The sequence below is a fragment of the Equus caballus genome, chromosome 14 (genome assembly GCF_041296265.1).
Source record: "Equus caballus isolate H_3958 breed thoroughbred chromosome 14, TB-T2T, whole genome shotgun sequence".
NCBI lineage: Eukaryota > Metazoa > Chordata > Mammalia > Perissodactyla > Equidae > Equus > Equus caballus.
This window is the reverse complement of record NC_091697.1, coordinates 105,579,141-105,604,091: the sequence shown is the minus strand read 5'-3', so window position 1 is coordinate 105,604,091 and position 24,951 is coordinate 105,579,141. Positions and strand designations below refer to the sequence as shown.

The 24,951-nt window shown below is 46.3% G+C and overlaps 2 protein-coding genes across 5 annotated transcripts in view; one reads left to right on the top strand and one right to left on the bottom strand.

The window, feature by feature from the left end:
- Positions 1 to 2,074: 2,074 nt before the first annotated feature.
- The window catches only part of GFM2 (GTP dependent ribosome recycling factor mitochondrial 2), a 109,514-nt gene continuing 86,637 nt past the window's right edge, over positions 2,075 to 24,951 (bottom strand). For 2 of the 3 annotated variants that reach the window (XR_001378362.3, XR_011425215.1), the window contains one exon: positions 2,173 to 2,290. The gene's annotated coding sequence lies outside the window, so the exon portion shown is untranslated. Of the gene's footprint in view, positions 2,291 to 24,951 lie in introns of all 3 variants that reach the window. The other variant, XR_011425219.1, reaches the window with a different exon arrangement.
- Positions 14,921 to 24,951, top strand: part of HEXB (hexosaminidase subunit beta) — a 33,242-nt gene continuing 23,211 nt past the window's right edge. The window contains exons 1-2 of one of the 2 annotated variants that reach the window (XM_005614986.4): positions 14,921 to 15,272; positions 18,792 to 18,937. In XM_005614986.4, the coding sequence (XP_005615043.3) occupies positions 15,043 to 15,272; positions 18,792 to 18,937 (376 nt within the window). In that variant the 5' untranslated portion in view covers positions 14,921 to 15,042. The remainder of the gene's footprint in view (positions 15,273 to 18,791; positions 18,938 to 24,951) is intronic. The other variant, XM_023618184.2, reaches the window with a different exon arrangement.

Below are 24,951 nucleotides of genomic sequence, written 5' to 3'. Positions count from 1 at the left end.
AAAGGACAAAACATCCTATTTTAGTAACACCTAGCTTCATTTGCAAAAATTGCCTCTTAGGCAAGCACTTAGTTGTCATTTCACATGCAAATACTATGCACATAAGTGGAGCAATTTCCATAATAGTAGGTCAAGTTGGCAGTGACATTGAAAATGGCTCAGGTTGGCTGTGATTGGCGGCCTGGTTCTCATTGTCCACATGCAGCAAAATTCTCACTTGTACCAGTTGGAAGTCTTGCCCTCATAAAGACTACAGGGTCAGGTGTTGCTTCCCCGACCTCTTCCCCAACAAGGTCCCCCCCAACACACACACATGCACACATACACACACACAATCAGAGCATGCAGAGCACTCGTCTTGGGGTGTTAGTGGAGCTGGTCCTCGCAGCCACAGTCAGTGCAGGGAACAAGAAGGCACCTCACTGTGGTCAGTTCTCCCCACCTGTCAATCACAGTAGAGATTTCAGTGGGGAGTGGAATCTTTGTTAGCTTCTCATCTCTCCAGTGAGCATCTCTGTCTGTGCTTCACATGCATATTTTGGAAAAAGCTCTGAGGACATCACAGAGATGCGTTCTCAGGCTGGAAGGACCACACTGCAAACTGACCAGAGCCAATGTGTCCACAAGCAAGTGTTGAGTAATTTATCTGTTGTTTTCGTTATTCTTGTAAACGCTGGCAGCCTCTGGCATAAAGAGACAGTGGGGTGTGTACATCCTCTTCCTGACAGCCTTGCTACCAGTTTGTTTATTACAGAGAAAGGGAGTCTGAGATCAGATTCTGCTAAACGTGCCAGTGTCTGTTAAGAGGCAGGTATAAAAATGACCATGCAGTCCATCCCTGTGAGTTAAGGTCCCATCTTTTCTTGGGCTTTCCAACCAGCTCTCTGCTTGAGAGTTTAAGTCCAGGGAGGAAGGAGATTTTTACGGCAGGATTAGCCAACTTTCTGGTTGGGGCAGGAAACAGGCCATGGGGACGAGGAAGAGCACAGGGTCAAGCAGATGTCTGAAAGCCCAGTGCTGCTCCGAATGAGGGCTCTGGGTGGACCATTGGGGTCCTCCTGCTTGCTTCGGTGAGGGCAGTGGGGCTGGGACAGTCTTTCTAGTCAGCCACAGATTTCAACTCTGCATTTCACCAATGGGAACTCATTCCAGTCATCCCCTGTGCTAGCTAACCAACCCTCTCCGCTGGATTTCAAAAACAACGTTTACATCCGCAGTTCTGGCGTCTATCTTCTTGACTAGGGTACTTCAGAGGCTCACTAATCATCCCTGAAGTGTAGATTCCTGATTAGAGGTCCTCAAATGCTAACTGCCCACACACACATCACACTGTTTATACTGGCTAATATTAAAGTAAATTATCATAGGTTATGTGTGACAAGAGATGTTCACATATTGAGGTATATGGGGTAACTATTCAAGTTCAAAACTGATTCGGCTTGAGCTAGAAAGCCTGACTTATGGCCTATCAAACACACATTGTCCATCTGCTTATCCATTAAAGTAAGGAATGTCTCTTGAGGTAAAGAAGGCACACTCCCCATCCTACACCCTATTGGTAACAACACCCTATTGGTAACGCCAGATTAGTCCCTTTCCTGGCATCACGGTCATGTTGACCTGCTAATTTGCAACTGAAGATCTCTTTGAAAATGTATCTTGGGTGTGTTTAATGTGTCTTCTTTGCTCTAAAAAGATATAAGACTGTACTGAAACTCATGCTTTTCTGGAATACCTTCTAAGGGCTTCCCGGGTTATAATCCCACTTTGGCTCATAAAAAACTCACCCCAGTTTTGTTTTATAGGTCAGTTATGGATTATTTGCATCGACATATGACATCCACTATCCACAAGGGGTGGACTGGGAAGGGCCAAAGGCTCTCAGAGGACAAACAATCTGTTTTGTTGCTCCACAAAGTGTTGGAGCCTGGCTCTTGGATATCCGGGCCGCAAAACGCATTTGCTTATGATCTGTTTGGAGGCTGGAGGCACAGTTACCTGATGGAGACGGGGACCCGTTCCCTGGGGGAAGCATCCCATGGCCTGAGGCAAAGTGCCTCTCCCAGCAGCTAGCTTTGTTTTGTTTTTTCTCTGCACACTTGTCCTTCGATTTTGAATTCTGCTTTGCTCTTCTCAGTCCTCGTTCTGTTTTCTTATAACTTCTTGTCCATCTTTCTTTTGCGTAGGAGGTTGTGGGGTTGTGGGGGAGGGGTCTTCTAGGTCCAGGCTTCAACAGCAGAAGCTGCCTTCTGCTTAGCCAGCTAAGAGAATTTCAGAGAGGCAGCCTGGCCTGGTGGGAAGAGAAGAGAATTTGTAGTTAGGCCAAGTAGCACTCAAAGCCTGGCTCTCCAGCTTCCTAGCCGCACCTCTCTGAGCCTCACTTTCCTCATCATCTGTCAAAGAAGACCAATCCTACGTGCCTTGCAAGGTTGTCATAAGAGTCTGAGATACTGTGTGTACAACATCTGGTAAAAAGGGATTTTGAAAGGATAGCTTCTCTTAGCCCTCAGGAGCCTCCTGCTGTGAGCAGAGCACCCACAGAGATACAAACATGCACAAGTCATGATCAAGCAGAGCTGACTAAAGAGTAATTCATTAAGTGTTGTAATTGTCTTGAATCTTGAGCAATCTAACCTACAAAAGCATCACATCTCATTCTTTTTTCAATTGTACACATATTTGAATGCAGCAAACAATGATGAACATTTGCCCATTTGTTTGTTAACCAACTGCATTTCCGTATTTGGACACGTCTGATGACAATTATTCTGGGTCGGTTACTTTTAAAAACTGCAGATGGGTAGGAGGCTCTGAGGAGTGGAATTTGCTTGCCCTTTGTTGGGGGACATTTACATTTGTAAGGGAGATCTCCATCTGCAGGGGTGTCTCCCTCTCTGCACCAGGAGGAAGGGGGGATGACCTTATCTCTAGAAACTCTTAATGGGGACGGCAAGGACTTAAGTCTTGTTTATTGTGCTTGTCTGGTAACCTCATGTAGCTGACTTCCCCCAGCACCACCAACATCCTCTGGGAGGCATAGGACATCCTGACTTAATCCGGTCTGATTCTTATCTAAAGTTATAGGACCTCCCAATACCCAGACCCCACCTGCACTGATACCATTTCAATGATTTTTTTTTACTTATTCTTTCCTTTGTCTTGTAAAGAGATAACTCACATACCTATGCCTTAAATTTAGCCCCACCCTCAACCCGGGCAGCAGCTCTTTACTGCCCATGGGTCCTGTCCCCATGCTATTCCATACTATTCTCTAAATAAAAGAGCACCACTGCCAGACCTTGAGAGTCCAAGAAAGAAGAGTCCTTCTTTCGACTCCTCGGCTCACCAAGCCTGCATCACGTACTTGGCAAATTTCTACTTTTTGACATGCAAAAACTTAATAGATTTTTTTTCTTGAGGAAGATTAGCCCTGAACTAACATCTGCTGCCAATCCTCCTCTTTTCGCTGAGGAAGACTGGCCCTGAGCTAACATCCATGCCCATCTTCCTCTGCTTTATATATGGGACGCCTACGATAGCATGGCTTGCCAAGCAGTGCCGTGTCTGAACCCGGGATCCGAACTGGCGAACCCTGGGCTGCCGAAGCAGAACATGCGCACTTAACCGCTGTGCCATTGGGCCGGCCCCTAGATTTTTTTAAACTACTAATCTGTTTTCCTTTCTGAGCATCACCCATATCTAAGCTAGGAAGGAGAGAGTCTTCCCTCTCCAATGATTTCATGAATGCTACTTTCAGTTTCTCCTAGGTTTTTTTTAAACTTATCAATAAATCTGGAATTAATTTTGGGAGGGCTGAGATAATGATCTAAATTGATTTTCCCCAAGGAGCTCGTCAGTTGCTCCTGCTCCGTTTACTGACAGTCTTCTCCTCTGCTCTAGCCTCTGATGCCTCCTCCAGCATATATTAAATTCCTACATCTAACAGGGTCAGTGTCAGGGCTGTCTGTTCTGTGGCATCCATCTGTGGCCTCTTCCTAGACCAGCACCACGCTGACTGTAGAACGTTGATAAGCAGAGTGGGGGGTGGAGGGCACCAAGGAGCCTGGCAGAGAAGACAGGGAAGAGCTTCCAGGGCAGACAGTGCAGTCTGAACAGAAACAGAACAAAGGGGAAGTTCAAGGCCTCGTGAGAGGATGAAAAGTCTCCAGCCTCATGAAACACAGGAGACGGGGAAATAAGGAAGGGAGCAGGGAAAACAGGAACGGGGAGGCGGCAGGGGACACAGCGTGGGACAGGTCAGAGCCCCAGGACAAGGAGAATTCCTATGTGCGGTGCCATACGGGATGCACCCAGTGGAAGACATGCTCTTGCTGTCCTCAAGGGCTGCACATAGAAACCCTGATGACAAGACATCAGCTGTAAGAAGGGATGACAATGCCATGACAGCATCACCAACCAAGTGCTCCAGGGCCAGCAGAAACATTAGGTGTCTACTCCTCGTCCTATCCAGATGTGTCTCACCTCCGGTGAACCCCTGGAAGACTGGAAACAACTCGAATGTCCATCACCTGGTAAGTGGATAAGCAAATTGTGGTATATCCATACAATGGAGCACGACTTAGCAATACGCAGGAATGAATTATTGATACACAGTACAACACGCATGAATCTCAAAATAATTATGCTGAGTAAGAAAATAAGACCAAAGAAGAGAACATACTGTATGATTCCTTTTCTATAAAAGTCCAGAAAATGCAAACGCATCTAGGGTGACAGAAAGTAGACCAGCAGTTGTCTGGATGGGAGGCAGAGGCAGGCTGGGGCGGAGGCCCTGGCAAGAGGAAGGGATTGCAAAAGGGCCGGAAGAAACATCTAGGGGTGGTGGCTAATTCCATTATCTTGATTGTGGTGATGACTCTGCTGATACATACATAAAACTTACCAAACTGTACACTTTAAATGTATGCAGTTTATTGTATGTCAATTATACCCAATAAAGCTGTAAAAAGATCGCCCTTGTCTTACACTTGTTGGTACTTATTTAATAGGTCTGGGCCGGAACTCAAGCAGCAGCGTTTTTCCTAAGCTCCCAAGGTGAGCCTGGAAGCCCCAGGTGTCTGAGCTGCTTTGTGGTTCTCAGATTCCCTCTTTGTAAAGGAAGGATGGCGTGGGGGACACTGGCAAAGTATATTCTTGCTCGTGTGGAGTTCAGCACGTTGCTAAGACCAGGAAGTGGCCACTCCTTCCCTGTTGGTTATTCCTGCCCCTCTTCTCACGCTAGGACCTGGGGCTGATGAGGTCTGTGTAGTTTGTTCTCTGATCTTTTTCTGCTGTCCCAATGTATGTGATGCTTCTTCTCAGCCCACATCCCCTATCCCAACACACTCTGGCCCCATGACATGATGAACTGTCAGAGGGGGTCACCATGTCTCCCCCATGTCCCTGCCTGTGGAACACCTGCAGGGTAGTTAGGGTACGTGCCCCCTTGCTCAGATGGGACAGCTCTCCAGGGCAGCCACGGCTCTGATGGGGTTCAGGGCAGCTTGCCCCCAGGTGCGCCACACTGGTGTGAGGGTTATTTCAAGCTGAAGACAATAAAGGCTCAGAAGACTCAGGAAGAGCCTCCGACCCACCTCCTCCCAAACTGCCTAAAAGACTCTGCCATAGAAGGCCTGTTCCAGGAAGGAGCCCACGCCACATGACAGCTATGGTATGATGGATAAAAGGACACCAACAAACCCATTTGTTTGGCCCAGCAAAACCTGTTAACAAACACTTGCATTCCGTCTCTATGTAAATTGTCTTCCTCCCCGCTGAAGCGGCAAATCACTATCCCCAACGTCCTCCTCGTCTGGAGCTGAAGATACTTAAACAGGCGGCCTCGGCCAGATGACTGAGTTACTCAGTTTCCCTGGGTTTCTTCCATGTATACATGCTCTTAAACTTTGTTTGATTTTCTCTTGCTAACCTGCCTTTTTAATTATTTGACCAGCCATAAGAACCTTAAGGGAAAGAGGGTAGGGGAGGCGGGTGGGAATTCTCCCACTTTCCCGACAGTTTCCTCATCAGACCAGCACGTGGTCAGCAACAGGAAGCAGTTCCTGTTCGGCGCCCTCCTGGAGGCTTCTGGCTGAGCTTGCTGGTCGTCCGCACACCACACCACACCACACTTCATGCCCACACTGCCCAAAGCATTTCTACAAGCGCCAGCTGCCTGCACGTCCCAGGGAGGAGTGAACCCTCCTTTCACGCCCCGGTGTCAAGCTCACAGTTCATGGGTGGTTCTCTTGGGGCCTCCCAACCTCTGAAACCACAGGTCAGACTGAAAGCCTCTGGCGGCGAAATCCCTAACCCCCAAGAATCTGGCTGTCCTTGGAAGACCAGCTCCCCACCCCTCTCTAGCCTTCTTGATGCTAGAGGGCAGGGCAGGCTGACACGCAGGCCCAGCGCAGTGCCCTCCCAGGAAACCCCGCACTGGGCAGCTGCATCCATTCCTTCTCACAGCCCCTGGGTCCTTTACACACATCAAATTAAGTCCTTCGCCACTACATTTCCCAGTGCCTCCCTGTTCAGATGCCTCCAGCACAACATCTCTCACTCCATGACAAACTGTGGAGGGTGGGGGGAGGACAAAGAAGGGACGCTTTCAGGAAGGGTAGGAGACACGCAGTCACCAACATGACCTTTGCCCCCAATCTGGAGATTTTGGTTTTAGACGTGTTAGTTTAGCTTCTTGTGGATCCTTGCATTTTGCAGCATCGCAGCAGCATTTGGTCACCAAAATGTTTCCAGACAGATTTGTGATTTTTTTTTTTTTTTTTTGCATCTTGATACTTGGTTTGCATTAACAGGTTAAATGAATAGCCAAATTATATATATAGTATTCATCAATAGAGGAAGGTGGAAGCGGAGTGTTGGAGGAGAAAGAGTGTGGATTCCTACCAGGCGGCACTATTTTATCAGGTGAGGAAGTGAGAGAGTTGTTTCTATGGTTAATCTTAGTACAACAGGGAGAAATGCTTGCCAGTTGCCAGAGCAGATTTGACTGCAAACCCTCTTGCCCTTCCGGGAGAGCCCAGGTTAGCACTCCCATTACAAATGGAGCTCAGTCTCGTGTCATGACTGCAGTGACGGAATCCAAATCTTTCAGGACTGTTTACAGACATGCCAGGAGAGCAGAGGCACGTAGTCAGGAGGAAGATCCACATTCGACAGCAGGAGCCCCCTCCCCATGACAGCTGCTCATGCTTCCTCAGGAGTTAGGCTGCTTTGCTCACCTGTCTGCCCAGGTCTTAGGCTGTCCACTCATCTCAATTAATTGTTTCACCTTCTGTGAGGATGCTGAATGAGCTCACTCAGCATCCATCCAACTCAACCACCTTCTAGTGTGTCTTCCTGTATCACAGAGGCTGGAAACTACATTTCCCAGACTCCCTTGCTGCTGGAATTCCATATTCCTCAGTTTCTTCAGTTTCTTAGATGTGGTTACTTGAGACTTGAATTCCGAAGTGAGTGAAGTGGTGACAGAGACAGAACATGAGGTGCCTTTTTACTGGTGCAGACTGGAACTGAATTGGTGTGATCTGAGAGTTAGCCGCAGTAGTAGAGGCTTCTCCATCTAGCATACGGCGTCCTGGTCACAAAAGGAGCAGTTGCGCAAGGAATTTCAGCCAGGAGTCAAGTTCTTCAGCTCTCACAAGATTCTATGAGCCACTTGATACCCTGTGGTTAATTCATTTCTACTATAACTGAGCTGGGGGTGGATTCTGTTCTCTGCAGCTAAGCCTTGAATGACTCATAAATTATCTACCCAAAAGCCTGAGCTAGAAATATGATAAACTTCCTAAATGCTCCTTTTTCTCTCACTTCCCATAGCTACTTGATCCATAAATATTGTCTAAATAAGTTGCGCTAAAGAAAAAGTTCTTCTAATACTTGTTAAAATGGTAAGGAAGTGGAGGAGTTCAGAATGAGTCTCCTCAGATGCGCCACTTTGGCGTATGGAATATCTTGACCTAAAGGCAATCGAGACCCTGCGGGCTCAAGAGAAACCTTTTCCTCTCTTTTAAAGAATTTAAACTAGGGGCCTTGACCATAATAAGAGTTATTACCAGGAATAACTTTTTATAACCTATCTGTACGACAGGGCAAAGCTCCAATTAGTAGATATCTGCTCTTCTTACCGCCCCATGCGTCACCCTCCTCCCCTCTGAAGCCTCAGGTCCAGCCGTTCCTTAGCTCAAGATGGCATATATACCTCATTTCACCTTTTTGTCTCTAACCCTCTCATGTGTGTGGGGTTCCCGTATATATGCAATTAAATTTGATTTTCTCCTACTAATCTGTCTCATGTCAATTAATTCTTAGACCAGTTAGAATAACCTAGATGGGTAAAGGAAAATGTCTCACTCCCCCCAAAGAAGGCTTTATTCAGGACTATTGCAATAGGGGTCAAGACTATCACCATAGAAGAGAGAGATCGGGCTCAACTCTCAGTGGATGGAAAACGACTAAGAAGAGACAGCAAGAGCAGGGGAGATTCTTGCTAGACCGGCCTCATAGGATTCCTGGTAAATCTCTTGCTAAATCTCTCCTAATAGGAGCCCAGGTGATCAGATACCAAAGGTGAGGGGATTCTCGATAAACTGACATCAGGATTCTTGCTAGAACTGGGTTGTGCTACTCAAGAAGAGCACTCAAAGGGGCCTGCTCCGTGGCTGAGTGGTTAAGTTCTCGCGCTCCGCTGCGGCGGCCCAGGGTTCGGATCCTGGGCACAGACATGGCACCTCTTGTCAGGCCACGTTGAGGCGGTGTCCCACATCCCACAACTAGAAGGACCTGCAACTAAGATATACAACTGTGTACAGGGGGCGGGGGGCGGGGGTTGGGGAGATAAAGCAGAAAAAAAAAAAAAGATTGGCAACGGTTGTTAGTCCAGGTGCCAATCTTTAAGAAAAAAAAAAAAAAGAGTGCTCAGAGGAGCCTGACTAAAGGTCTGGCAGAGGCCACAGTCTGCCACGCCATGTGGATCATGTTAAGGAACTTGTATTTTGTTCTAGGGACAATGGGAAACAAGCCATTGAAATGTTTTGAGTAAGGAAGTGATATGACCTCGTTTATGTTTTACAAGGAAGACATTGGCAGCTGTGTTTCCACATTGGTTGAGGTGGAGAGATGAGGCTGGTGGCATAAGCAGCAAGTGGAAAGGTCTTTCCAGGCCAATACCTAAAGCTCTGCTTCATTCTTTTATAATTTCTGGGCGGGGGAGAGGGGGCGGAATTCTATTAACATCAGCAACAAAAGAGTGAAAGGCTTAGGAACATGCCTAACGAGAAATGAGGAAGCCCTATGTAAAGTAGGCTATGAGACTTTGGTAACAAGCATAAAACAACCCTATAGATTGACAGAAAGCATTTCGAAACGGGAAGACTCAGTATCACAAAGATGTCAGTTCTCTCCAAGTTGATCTACAAAGTCAATGCAATTCCAGTGATATCGAACAATGTTTTTGGACCTTGGCAATCAAATCTTTAAGTTTATGTGGAAGGAAACATCATTTAAAATGCCAAGAAATTTTAGATAAGAAGAATGCGTGTGTATGCCCTTCAAGATATCAAAGTATAATTCAAAATTATAATGGTTTCAACAGTGTAACACTGACAGCATAGCAATTGGCCCAGAAAAAGGTATGTAGACCAGCAGAAGAGAACAAAGAGCTCCAAATAGAAGTGCACATCTCCATGAAAATTTACAATAAAGTAGAGGAAGCATTTCAAATCAGTGAAGAAAGAATGATCTATTCAGTATATGGCATTTTGATGATTGGCTATCCATTTGGGGAGAGAAAAAAGTTAGAGCCTTACTTCAACTATGCACAAAAATAAATATCAGCTGGAGTAAAGTATCCAACTCAAAAACAAAACTATAGAAGCATTAGGAAAAAAATAGAAGTTTTATTATCTTTAAATCGTAACTAAGACAAATGCTGAAGCCATAAAATGAAGACTGACAAATTAGATCCCAAAAAAGTTGAAACCACTGCAAGACAAATACCACGTAAATAAAGCTAAAAGAAAATTGATGGACTGGGAGAAAAGATTTGCAATCTACAGGACAGATTAATATCCATAATTTTAAAATCATCCACACAAATCATTAGAGAAAGAAGACAACTGAAAGGATATGAAAAGGCTCTTACTAGAAGATATAAAATGGTCATTTTATTCAACCTCACAAGTAATCAAGGAAGTAAAAATTAAAACAGTTTACAGGGGGGCCAGCCCCATGGCCAAGTGGTTAAGTTCATGTACTCCACTGCAGTGGCCCAGGGTTTCATGGGTTCGGATCCTGGGTGAGGACATGGCACTGCTCATCAGGCCATGCTGAGGTGGTGTCCCACATGCCACAACTACAAGGACCCACAACTAAAAATATACAACTACATACCGAGGGGCTTTGGGGAGAAAAATGAAAAATAAAATCTTTAATAAAAAAGAAACAGTTTACAAAATTGAAAAAGATTAATAATATTGTGAGATGAGGTTGTAGGGGAGGAAGACAATTCCTCTGCCCTCTAGGTCCTTCTGGCTGGCCTAAGAATTAAATTGACATGAGACAGAATAGCAGGAGAAAATTCAAACAAAGCTTTATAACATGAATACGTGGGAGAATCCCAGGAAAACTGAGCAACTTGCCAGAATGGCCAAAGCTGCCACCTTAAATATCATCTTCAGCAAAAGACAAAGGAGGACGTTGGGGTAGTGATTTGGGACTTCAAAGGGGAAGAAGGCAATTCACACGGAAGTGGGAAAGCAAATGTTTGGTAGACAGGACTTCGATAAGAGTTGGTTTAGCAAGGACCCTCCCAGTTTATCATACCCAGATTTATCGATGGTGATGGCTTGTCCTGGGGACAGCCTTTCTATCTTAAATCCTTTTAGGCAGGTAGGGGAAAGGTCAAAGTTTCTTTCAGAGTCTTTTGTTCTTAAAAATAATCAAGGCAAAGGGACACATTTTGGGGTGGCCAATTCTGATCCCCCACAAGGTTGTGGAGAAATGGACACTCATATACTATCACCCATTTTGGAGGGAAATTTGACACTATCTATCAAAATTTTAATTGTACACTTCCTTGAAGTGTTGGTAATTTGCTACACAGCAATAGATAATAAATACCAATTTTGATACCTGGACGTGGGGTGCTGCCATAACCAACACCTCACATGTGGGAGTGACTGTGGCATCAGGCAGTAGACAGGGCTAGATGCCTTTGAAGACAGGGTTAGTGAGAGGGTGAAGCGTCTTGAAAACTATTAGAAGTACAGACTTGAGGAAGCTCATTTAAAGGAGAACGTCAAAGGTGTCTTCAAGGTCCCTCCTGCTTCATCTCTCTGCTGTAGTAAAATGTGGAAGGAACAAGATAAGCTAACGAAAGGACTGTTAAATGGAAAGAAGCCAGGACTTAATGGCTTTTTACAAATTTCCACACCCTCTAGGCAGCCACCGACACTAAAGTGAGACCTGGCTTTCAGGTAGAGATCAAGTCCAGGCATTCTCTCAGGAAAACATGGTCTAAACATGAAACCCAAGGTTGTGATCATAGAAGCCCTTAAGACCTCAGAAAGACCTACTGTGGTGCCTCAGAGTACCCTCAGTGAGACAAAATGTCATCTAAACATTGGCAGGCTGTCCCTGACAGATCCTTTGAAGCAAACAATAGGGTTTCCAAGGATGTTCCCCCCTCAGCAGAAGCCCAAGGCAGAGAAGGGCGTATCTTGACGAGATTAGTGGGTGCAGCCTTGTCTAATGGCGTAAACCTCAGTGAGATTCCCAGGGATTCAACAGTTTTTGACAAAGTCGGCAGAAACACTGCCAGTTTGAACTGACAGGGATAAGGAAACTACCAAGTGAAAGCAGGTCTTTGGACCCTTAAAGTTCTACAAGGGGAAAGCAGGCTGAAAAATCTACTCAGCTGCAAACACATAGTACTTTTCATGAAAAAGGAAAGATGAATCAGAAGGCAGAGAGTGGCGTCAAGAGCCACAGGGAATTCTCTCCAGGCTTTGAATCCTAATCAAGGAACTTCCGACATTTGCCTGGCTGGACTTAGGAATTGCTACAGACCTCTTGACGCCACTTTTGAACAGAAACTGTCTATAGTGGTTTTCCTACGCCTGTCCAACCACCATATTTTACACACGTCGGGAACAGATAACTTCTCTCTTTAGTTCACAGATTAAGAGAACTTTACTTGAGGATATTTAAGGATACATCCAAGGAGCTTTGTCCATACCTACACTAATTTAGATGCCAACATTCTGGATTTCAAGCTAACGTTCCAAAGGGAGGAGACTTTGGGGGTTCTTGGGAGGAAGGGAATGTATTTTGCATGTGGGAAGACTATAAATAATTTGTGGTCAGAGAGTAGACTCCTCCCTTCAAAAGATGGAGCCCAATTTCCCTCCCCTTGAATGTGGGCTGTATTTAGTAACTCATTTCTGAGAGATACAATGTGGTGGAAGTGTGATATAGAGGCTTCATGACTTCCTCTTTGTGTGCACGCGTGCGCTCTCTCTCTCTCTTAGATCTCGTGGTCTGGGGGAAGCCGGTGGCCATGTTGCGAGCCTCACAAGAACCCTCTGGAGAGGCACACGTGGCAAATAACTGAGGTCTTCAGCCAACAGCCTCAGAAGTTAGCTTAGAACCAGACCTTCCAGCATCCGCCTTCAGAAAAAAAGCTTTCAGAGAACTGCAAGCTCACGAAAGACTGAGCCAGCATCACCCAGCCAAGACCCCTGAATTCCTGAGCCACAGAAACTATGAGATATTTATTATCTTATCATTTATTTAGGAAGATTAGCCCTGAGCTAACATCCTCCTCTTTTTGCTGAGGAAGACTGGCCATGAGTTAACATCCGTGCCTTTCTTCCTCTACTTTACATGTGGGACACCTGCCACAGTGTGTCTTGACAAGTGGCGTGTAGGTCCACACCCGGGATCCAAACCAGAGAACCCCCGGCCGCCAAAGCAGAACGTGTGAATTTAACTGCTGCGCCACTGGGCTGGCCCCTTATCATTTACTATTTGTTGTTGTTTTAAGCTCCGAAGTTCTGGAGTAATTTGTTACACAGCAATAGATAACTAACACACAAGGTGAAGTTGTCATTAAATACAGGGTAATTTCAACAATATGAATTGGAGATTGAATCTTGGAAACACTATGCCATGTGGTCTCTGTGGTAGGAGACCACAGTAAAAAGTGGCAGCAAAGATGTATAGTGCAAATGAAATTTATGTTAATTATAAGAAGAGTGAAGAATAGTGTGACCTCGAGGCTGGCTCTCATAGAACTTTAAGCATGCCCCATAAATTTTCTTTGAATTCTGTTCTTACAGCTTTTCTCCAACCTTTTCAGAACACTAACTGTAGCAGGTCTGTGGTTTTGGCCTGCCTAGCATCCCTTTCTCCTGGTAACAAACACCTCTCCTTCTTTTGGAAAACTTGGCATCTCCATTCCATGTTGGTCACATGACTTCACTAGCTCTGCCACAGGGGCAGCTGTGAAATCAAGCTTGGCAATTGGGATTCTTTATCAGGATCAATATGGATGAGTGAGGGACATAAGCTTTCTTAAGGAGTTGTCCTTGCTACCCAGGGTATCATAATGAAGAAAGAGGCTCTTCAAGAATGAAGCCAATACAGAAAAACCGAGCTGAAAGACAGAGATATGTAAGGAGAGGAGGGAAGGGGGAGGGAGGAGCGGAGGGGGGAATAAAGGGAGAGAGATGACATCTGAATCACTGCCACATTGAATCTAATGACATTGTTTCTGCTTGCTTCTAGATCTGCTATTTTATTTAAACAGAGACAGAGTCCTGTCACAAATAAATAACTTGCTCTCGGGAATTCATTATAAATGGGATTTCCTTTTTTTTGTAGCTTGAGTGAGGATGGGAGGGCCCAAGCTCAGATACACAGGGCTCAGTCACTGCAGGATGCCACACAATTTTTAAACTATTGACCAATCTTATTCTAACACTGCTTTATTAAATTGTCTTTGAACCACACTTTTCATTGTAGTAATTGTCTAATTAATGAGTTGAATAAAATCTTTGACAGTTTCATTCTATTTTGTAATGAATCACGTTTATCTTTTTTTGAAAATTAGACTCTGACAATATTAATCCCTCGTTGCAAACAGAGTCCCTCTTTGTATCATCTGCCTATTAACTTGGTCCATGGTGTCCTTTTGATGTTTTAAGAAGTCCTCTACCCGTCCCCGCAGGCACACTCTCTCACGGAGACTTCTGCACGATTTTTAACCTCCCACCTGTTCACCACTCGGCCCTGGGAGTTCCGATAGGAGGCTTTATTAATTAAAGCAGAATTACCGTTATAGAAAAGTCTAGACTTGGGAGCAAACACACGAACCACCCGTCGCTTATCTGGAGTTTGGGGTGGGAAAAATGGGGTTGGGACGTGAGTCCCCCAGGTCCACCGACGCACGGCCGCGGAGACCCGCTCACGGCGAGAGGCGGCCCTTTCCCTTGGCGCCCCGCCCAGCGGCTGGAGATGGGGCCGCCCCGCCGGGTTCGGGGTGGGCCGGGGAGGGCCGGGGAGGGCCGGGGAGGGCCGCGGGCGGGATCGCGGGGCGCTGCGGGTGGAGGCGGGGCTGGAGGCGGGGCGTAAGGGCTGGAGGCGGGGCGACGGGAGACGGGATGGTGGGGCGGAGGGGCTGGAGGCGGGGCGGCGAGTGAAAGGGCGGTGGGGCAGGGAGGCTGGAGGCTGGAGGCGGGGCTGGAGGCGGGGCGGCGGGGCGGTGGGGCGTCGGGAGATGGGGCGGCGGGGCGGGGAAGCTGGAGGCTGGAGGCGGGGCGGCCGGGCGGCGGGGCGGGAGGCGGGAGGCGGGAGGCGGGAGGCGGGAGGCGGGAGGCGGGAGGCGGGAGGCGGGAGGCGGGGCGGGGCGGGGCGGCGTCACCTGACTTCGGGCTGAGCTGGGCACCTCCTCCGGGCGGGCGGGGCGGGGCGAAGGCTGCAGCCGGGCTGACCCTAGCCCGCCGGGCCCAGAGCAGCTGACCAGCCATGGAGCAGCGCGGGTGGGGTCTGCCGAGGCTGTTGGGGCTGCTGGCGCTGCTGGCCGTGCAGGTCCCCCGCTCTTCCGCGTCTTCCTACATGGGGCTGTGGCCCCTGCCACTGTCGGTGGAGATGTCCCCGCGCCTGCTGCGCCTGTCTCCCGAGAACTTCCACATCGGCCACGACTCCTCCTCCACGGCCGGCCCCTCCTGCACCATCCTGCAGGAAGCATTTCGGCGGTGAGCGCCCCGGACGGGCGGCCGGGCGGGGCGGGGAGCCGGGGACCCCGGCGGGGAGGAGACCCGGGATGCGGTGCTGGCGCGGGGGCGAGAGGAGGAACCCCTGAGCACCCTTGTCACCCGCACAGCCACCCAGCCACGCCGGCGCCCTGACCCCATTTCACAGATGAGGAAACAGCCTCCGAGCCAGCCAGTGACCGTCGAAGTCGCAGGTCTAGAAGGTGGCAGAGCCGGCTCGAACCAACAAGGGCTGAAACCCAGGCTCCCCCCACCCCTCCAAGGGACATCTGGGTACTCGGGAAGCCTGGTTTGCGTCCGGGATGCTGAGTGGAGGGAGTGGGCGGCTCCGAATCTGAGGCCTCTTCCGCCTCGGAGGGGAGAGCTGGGTGGGTAGAAGGAGGAGGGAAGTGGCAGCTTCTTACTTGAGGGGAGTTCCGGGAGGGAAATGAGTGCTCACAGCTTGGGGACCAGGGACTCCCCAAAATTGCTTGTCACTTAGGGGCCATCTGCCCACCAGTCTGGTAACGATTCTGATGGCAGGAGGCCTTGGGTTGGGACACTCCTTCAGGCTCCCCTTCCCTTCCCAAATCTCCGCTCCCCGGCGCGTCCGGTGCTTTCCCCTGACCGCGCCGCTGTGGTCGGTGCGCGCGCTGTCCGCTTCTCGTTGTCTGTCCAGCCCGGCACGCGCTGGCTCCCCCAGCTTCCTCTTTCCTTCTTAGCACCTCACATGTCCACAGCTCCCTCCTGCCCGTGACCCCTTTGCTCAGATGGCGTGGACTGTGTAACGGGGAGGCAGCCCAGGCGCCGGCTTTCCTAATCACGCCGTGTTCAAGGTCGATTGCACCTGGGGAGAGGTTCGTGCCTCACGCTTTCCCCTCCTGTGAGATCTGTGTAGGAGGGACTACCCTGAGGTGTAGAGTGCCCTGAAGGATTGTAGTTTGGTGCTGGCTGCGCTGCCTCCTTCCTCCCCAGATCTTTGTCTCTCTTCCCAGTGGGCATTATAGCTTAGATGTGCCTGCACGACACCAGACAATGGTGGAAAAATGCAAAACTAGCTTAGTAACACCTGCTGGCCCCAGCGGGCCACGGGCTGAACAGGCCGGGGTGCTGCTGGGGAGAGGGCGCCTTCTGCCTTCAGTTTTGTAGACTAACTGGATATTGTTCCCCTCCTTTGGACACCTGCTCAGATGGGCCTTTGGTCTTGAGTCTGCTAACTAATGGTCAGAATGGCTAGAGACCCGTGTAGAAGTCAAACCAAGGTGGCTGGTTGCCGTGGGACAGTGAGAAGGAACAAGAACCTGCACGTCATCTAAAGGAAGGCCATGGCCGGGAAATCTTTGAGAAACACACACACGTACCGTGTTCACTTTGGGACTCATTTTGTAAAATTGGGTTTTCCCTCTGTGCCATACTGCTGGTAAAACAAGGCCTTGGTAATATGCTGGCGCGATGTGAGGAGGGCAGGAAAGCATGGGTGACGTCCCTGAACAATGGTTAGATAACCAGGACTTGAAGGAGCGGTGAGGTGCTTTAAAGACAAGGCTTGGCATTTCGAGGCAGTGCTGGTAATTATCTGAAGGGTTTGCCTCACTGATTCATGCGCTGTGCGTGAGGCAGCTGTTGATTACACCCCGCACTGTTAGGAAGCCACTTATAAAACAGGAGCCTCATGGCTCAGACCTGAAAGCACGCCGGTGAGCATCCCAGGATCTCAGGAGGGGCAGTGTCTAGTTCACAATAAAAGCACCACGGTGCTGGAAAGATTTAGAGATGATGGGGATGTTCTGAAAGCTCCAGGCGGTGGGGACACCCATGGCCGAGGCCCCAGGTCCTTCAGAGTCCGTGACTCCTGTCTCTGGAGAGCCCACCTTCTCTCACAAACCTGCTTTGCAGTGGTATGCAGTTTGCAGGCAGAGAGCTCTGTGTGGCTGGCGCATGGCTGCTTTGTCAGCTTCTAGAACAAGGTCTGTCGCATGCTAGTTGCTCATTTTTTTAAGTGAACGAATAGCATTGCTCCCTCAGGTCTGGAAAGGCTAAATTAACCCAGATACGTTGGACACCACTGCCTCAGAACCCTTGGAGTTTTCTGTTAGAGTTTTAATACCTAGGGCCAAGATTTTCCTTACTTGAGACAAGCCAGCACCTAACTCAGATCTCAAAGCTGTTGGCAGATTTAATTTTCCTTTTTTTTAAAAAAAAAAACTAGTTGTGGTAAAATACACGTAAGATTACCATCTTAACTATTTTTAAGTATACAGTTCAGTGATCTTAATTTCCTTTTTTTTTTGTTTTGTTTTGTTGGTTTTTATTTTGAGGAAGATTAGCCCTGAGCTAACATCTGCCTCCAATCCTCCTCTTTTTGCTGAGGAAGACTGGCCCTGAGCTAACATCCATGCCCATCTCCCTCTACTTTATATGTGGGATGCCCTCCACAGCATGGCTGGACAGGTGGTGAGTAGGTCTACACCCAGGATCCTGGCCAACAAAGCCTGGGCCACCGAAGTGGAACATGCAAACTTAACCACCGTGCCACTGGGCTGGCCCCTTAGTTTCCTTTTGAATCTGTTGAGGTGTTCCTCTGAAAAGGGCCCCTCTTGGGGTCAGCCCCATGGCCTAGTGGTTGAGTTCAGCACGCTCCACTTCAGTAGCCTGGGTTCACAGGTTTGGATCCTCGGCGCAGACCTACACCACTTGTCAGCCATGCTGTGGTGATGGCCTACATATAAAGTGGAGGAAGATTGGCAACAGATGTTAGCTCAGGGCTAATCTTCCTTAGCAAAAAAAACCAATAAAATAAAAGGGCCCTCAGCACCTTCATCCATTCTACTCTCTCAATGGTTAACTTCCACATACCTTCAAATTCATTGGAACTTTCCTGTATCTCCTTACTTCTCTGGGAGAACACATGACATTCTTACACATAAGTAGCATACACAACTTTCTGGCTTATCAAGATCTATAAAATATTACTTAAATTGGATTTGGAAGTCCAAAAGCAGGGGGCATATCAGGGCCAGTTGGCTAAGTGGCTCCGCAGCGTCATTTGGGAATCTGTTCTCTCCGTCTCCGCTCTGCATCGTTAGTGTGGCTGCAGCTGGCCCAGGTATCCCATTCAGAGAAAGTGTTCTTGTGGCTCTCGGAGGAGAGGAAGCTTCCACCACCCCCTCCCCGCCACAGCAGGGTCAGAGCTGGCCTGCACACCCGGGCGTGACGGGCTGCCCGTTCATCGTGTGATTACTGGTTCTTAACGGAGGCTTCGTGTGTGTCACTTGGGATGGTGGGGGGACTTGTACAGTCCTCACGCCTGGCTACCACTCTCAGAGACACTGACTCTGAAGGTCTGGACGTGAGTATGTTCAGAAGGCTCCCAGGCAGGTGCTTCTGCGGTGCACAGTAGAGCCTCTTGTTGAACTAACACGGGGCAGCGTGAACTTGAGGCGTCAGCTACGGTGCTCACATGGGCATTTCAAACTTGGCTATACTGCGTTCAAATTTTGTTTGAATTTTTTTCTCACACAGATATTACGACTATATTTTTGGTTTCTACAAGTGGCATCGTGGCCCTGCCAAGTCTCACGCTGCACCGGAGTTAGAGCAGCTTCTCGTCTCGGTTGTCCTCGACTCGCAGTGTAACGCCTTCCCCAATGTCTCTTCAGACGAGTCCTGTGAGTACCGTGTCAGGTGAATGTGTTATGGTCAGAGATGCTTGTCACAGACGTCAGTGCCAGAAGCAGGCTCCATGCCATGAACTCTTGTGAGCTCTTGGCCAGTGAGTTTATAATTCCTATTTTTAAAATTACTGTTAAAGTCTGATGATAAAAGTAATACATAGTCATGGTAGAAATATCTTTTTTTGAGGAAGATTAGCCCTGAGCTAACATCCGTTGCCAATCCTCCTCTTTTTTCTGAGGAAGATTGGCCCTGAGCTAACATCCATGCTCATCTTCTTCTATTTTATACGTGGGACGCCTGCCACAGCATGGCTTGATAAGCCATGCATGGGTCTGCGCCTGGGATCCGAACCCATGAACCCCAGGCTGCTGAAGTGGAGCCACTCTGCCACCAGGCTGGCCCCTCTAGAAAATCTTTAAGTACAGTGAAGAGGAGGAAATACATCACTCATAATCCCAGCATTCAGCATTAACCACTGTCACTTCAGGGTTCTTTTTGCAGAGTAATAGTTTTAAATATTTTACAGAGATATAAATATAAACATGATAAACAATGACATGAAAACAGGGTAATTCTGTACATGTGGTTTTTATATTCTGCTTTTTTGCATAACAATACATTATAAACATGTATTTCATTAAATATTTTTCTGTAAGATCATTTTTAATGGCTCAATAATGTTCTACCACTGTGTGGACATGCCAGAACTTACTTAGCTAACCCCTTATTTTTGGACACCTAGGTAATTTCTTAACTTTTACTTTGAAGACAAATCTGTTTTTCTATCCATGATCTCTATTTATAATCTAATTTGACACAAAGATAATGTAGAAATTGGGGAAGTGGGAGGTGGAGCTATTTTATTTGATTGACAGTAGAATCAACATTTAGTTACATGATTTTTTTTGTTCCTTAAGAGATTATTCTCTAAGGCTTTTCCCAAATTGTTTCGGAAGGAATAAGCAGTTGGGCAGACCCTTTCTGTAGAGCATTCTGCCTGGGAGGGATGTGGAATTGCACCAAGGAATCAAAGAGGAGCAGTGTGAGGACACCGGTGACAGGAGGGTAGTGCAGCGCACGCGCACTGTGCGCTGGGCGTGGAGAGAGAGGACACCGCCTGCCTGAGAGAAGAGAGTGGCTCCTTTGTCCTCAGATTGCCTCAGAGAGCTAGGGCATCTCTGCATCCTCTTGGTATGGATGAGATTTCTTAATAATAATTCTCTTTGAAAAATAACTTCATCTCTCTTCAATTCTGCACTGTTCTTAGAAGAGAAACAGGATAGTTTGCTAGCATTAGCCACATGATTTCATCTGACAGCCAGCACTCTGACACAAGAGGAATTAGGTTTTGCAATCTAAATTGAGATCGAAGTGGTCATTAAATTACCAAGGAAAATTTGCTGACTGTTGGTAATACAGTGACATATTGTAAATTCCAGGAATTGGAATGTACCCAGACTGGAGAGTTGTAGCTTATCTTCCATTCAGCTTTGCAAACCTTCTTTATTCTAAAAGGGAAGCTTCTTGAGACAAGCTGATTGTAAAATTTTCTGGTTGAAGGATAAGCTAGTGTTAAATTTTAAACTAGTTTATGATGATGATAGAAGTAAAACACACAAATGGAAGTAAAAAGTTATCAGCTGTTCCAGAGGGTGAGGGAAGGTTGGAGGAAATGACAAGTGTTATAGCATCATCTATTAAAAATAAAAACATGCAAGCTCTCAGAACCGGAAGTGGACTAATTTCTACTGTAGAGAAATAATTACATATATCAAGGATGTTCAATGCAGTTTGCCTATAACAGTGAAGAATTATAAGCAAAACTAAATGTTCATCAATAGAAGGGCGAAATATATCTTGTTAATTCACACTAAAGAATACTACACAATATTTAAGAATAAAGAAGCTGGGGAGGAGGCAGAGCAAAATGGCGGGGTGAGCTGACCCGGGACTCTCTCCCCTCCAAAGTACAACAAAGGACTGAAAAAAACCCCCGAATTTCAGCTAATGAACCTAATGCCAGGACTCAGAGACCTACAGTATCAAAAGACAGAGGACGGAGCCCCTACTGCCTGCCTGGGAGGAGCTGGAACCTGGTAGGAGAGAACATCACTCCATCCCCTAGAAACCGGGCTCGCCGTGCGGGTCCGGGAAGGAGCGGGGGAGGGGCTGCGCGACCAGGGGATCGTCTAGGACTCCCGCTGCCAGTACAGTGGAAACCTGCTGACGGGGTAAAGCTTCCGTGCGTGGGGACCCCATAAACCTAGGGCATCGGGAGACCAGAGAACAGAACTGATCAAATCCAGATCGGTGTGCGAGAGAAACCGGCCCCGCCCCCGCCCCCGCCCCCGCCCCAGCAGAGCGCACTGGGCGCCGCCATCTTGCCCCAAGGCAGAGAGCTCAGAACGCAGGGCTCTCGACCCCCATCTAGTGGCGACAGGCTGTAACTGCAACCGAATTCTACCACCATGCGAAAAAACTGCTCCACTACCATCCAGCAATATATAAAAGCCCCAGACCAGAAGGAAAACAATAAAAACACAGAATTAAGTCCTGAGGACTTGGAATTAGGTAAACTAAATAAAAATGAGTTCAGAGCAGCTATAATCAAAAAACTCAATGAGGTAGAGAGAAAGATAGAGAAACAAGCTGAGTTCTGGGGTTACTTCACAAAAGAGATTGAAATTATAAAGAAGAATCAAACAGAATTACTAGAGATGAAAAACACAATGGACCAGATAAAACAGAATACGGATTCCCTGACTGCCCGGGTAGACTCCATAGAAGAGCAAATTAGCATAATCGAAGATAGACAGGCTGAATGGCTCCAGACAGAGGAAGAAAGAGAACTAAGGATTAAAAGGAATGAGGAAAGTATCAGAGAGATAGCAGATTCAATGAGGAGAAAGAATTTAAGGATCATAGGAATTCCCGAGAACGTGGGAAAGGAAAATGGAGCAGAAAGTGTGCTTAATGAAATTATAGAAGAGAACTTCCCAAATCTAGGGATTGAGGGAGAAATGTGTGTAGAGGAAGCTTTCAGATCTCCTAATTTGTCAATATAAAAAGACCTACTGCAAGGCATATAGTAGTACAAATGGCAAAAAGGAAAGACAAAAAAAGAATACTCAGGGCTGCAAGACAAAAGAGAATTACCTACAAAGGTGTTCCTATCAGACTTTCAGCAGATTTCTCTGCAGAAACCTTACAAGCTCGGAGAGAATGGAGTGACATATTCTAAGCTTTAAAAGATAAAAATCTTCAGCCAAGAATACTCTATCCAGCAAGAATATCCCCCAGATATCAGGGAGAAATTAAATCTTTTCCAGACAAACAAAAGTTACGGGAATTTGTAACCAAAAGTCCTCCACTACAAGAAATCCTCAAGAAGGCTCTCATACCTGAAAAAAGAAAAAAGGGAGAAAGGGGTCACAAACCACAGAGTAGGGAGACAGATAAATAGAACCAGAATAGGATAGCAAATATTCAACTATAGCATTAGGATAAAGGTAAGGAAACTACCAAAGCAAAGATGATCTTATCACTCTAACTACAAACTCATAACACAAGTTGAAACAAGAAGTGAAAATAATAATTTAGGAGGGGAAGAACAAAGGGACTAAATTAGTCTAGGCCAAGTAAGTAAGAGACCACCAGAGAATAGACTATATTATACACGAGATTCTAAATACAAACTTCAGGGTAGCCACTAAACTAAATAACAGAACAGAGACACAAATCATAAATAAGCAAAAATCTAAGAAACCCAGCATAAGAAATTGCAGTATCAAATGGGTAGGATAAAGCACACAGGAAGAGAAAAGCAGGAAAGCCAGATAATGAGCAACAGATTGACAGCTTTAAGTCCACATGCATCAATAATCACGCTTAATATAAACGGATTGAACTCTCCAATAAAAAGACACAGAGTGGCAAAATGGATTAAAGAACAAGATCCAACAATTTGTTGCCTCCAGGAAACACACCTCAGCCCCAAGGACAAACACAGGCTCAGAGTGAAGGGGTGGAGGACAATACTTCAAGCTAATAGCAAGGAAAAAAAAGCAGGTGTTGCAATTCTTATATCAGACAAAGTGGTTTTCAAAATAAGATGGGTAAAGAGAGACACACAGGGACAATATATAATGATCAAAGGGACACTCCATCAAGAAGAAATAACGCTTATAAATATCTATGCACCCAACATAGGAGCACCAAGGCTCATAAAGCAACTATTAACAGACCTAAAGGAAGATGTTAAAAACAACACAATAATAGTAGGGGACCTCAACACCCCACTCGCATCAATGGACAGATCATCCAGACAGAAAATCAACAAGGAAATAGTGGAGCTGAATGAAAAACTAAAACAATTGGACTTAATAGACATATATAGAACACTTCACCCTAAAACAGAAGAATACACATTCTTCTCAAGTGCACATGGAACATTCTCAAGGATAGACCATATGTTGGGAAACAAGGCAAGCCTCTACAAATTTTAAAAAATTGAAATAATAACAAGCATCTTCCCTGATCACAATGCTATAAGGCTAGAAATTAATTACAAGAAAAAAGCTGAGAAAGGCACAAAGATGTGGAGACTAAACAATACACTACTGAACAAGCAATGGATCATTGAAGAAATTAAAGAAGAAATCAAAAAATACCTGGAAACAAATGAAAATGATAGCATGCCATAGCAACTCATATGGGATACAGCAAAAGCTGTATTAAGAGGAAAATTCATTGCAATACAGGCACATCTTAACAAGAAAAATCCCAAATAAGCAATCTTAAACTACACCTAGCTGAACTAGAGAAAGAAGAACAAATAAAGCCCAAAGTCAGCAGAAGGAGAGGAATAATAAAAATCAGAGCAGAAATAAATACTATTGAAACAAAAAAGGCAGTAGAAAGGATCAATGAAACAAAGAGCTGGTTCTTTGAGAAGATAAATAAAATTGACAAACCCCTAGCCAGACTTACAAAGAAAAAAAGGGAGAAAGCTCAAATAAACAAAATCAGAAATGAAAGAGGAGAAATAACAACAGACTCTGCAGAAATACAACGGATTATAAGAGAATACTACGAAAAACTCTATGCTAACAGAATGGATAACCTAGAGGAAATGGATAAATTCTTGGACTCCTACAATCTCCCAAAGCTCACTCAAGAAGAAGCAGACAATTTGAACAGACCAATCACAAGGAAAGAGATTGAAACAGCAATCAAAAACATCCCAAAGCATAAAACCCCAGGACCAGATGGCTTCCCTGGGGAATTCTACCAAACTTTCAGAGAGGATTTAATACCTATGCTTTTCAAGCTATTCCAAAAAATTAGGGAGGGTGGAACACTTCCTAACACATTCTATGAGGCCAACATCATGCTGATACCAAAACCTGACAAGGACACCACGAAAAAAGAGAACTACAGGCCAATATCACTGATGAACATAGATGCAAAAATTCTAAACAGAATTTTGGCCACCAAAATTCAGCAATTCATCAAAAGGATCATACATCATGATCAAGTGGGATTCATACCAGGGACACAGGAATGGTTCAACATCTGCAAATCAATCAACGTGATACACCACATCAACAAACTGAGGAATAAAAACCACATGATCATCTCAATAGATGCAGAGAAAGCATTTGACAAGATCCAACAGCCATTTATGATAAAAACTCTGAATAAAATGGGCATAGAAGGGAACTACCTCAACATAATAAAGGCCATATATGACAAACCCACAGCCAACATCATACTCAATGGACAAAACCTGAGCGCCATCCCCCTGAAAACAGGAACGAGACAAGGATGCCCTCTATCACCACTCTTATTTAACATAGTACTGGAGGCCCTGGCCAGAGCAATCAGGCAAGACAAAGGAATAAAAGGAATCCAAATGGGAGGGAAGAAGTGAAACTCTCGCTGTTTGCAGACGACATGATCTTATATATAGAAAACCCCAAAGAATCCATTGGAAAACTGTTAGAAG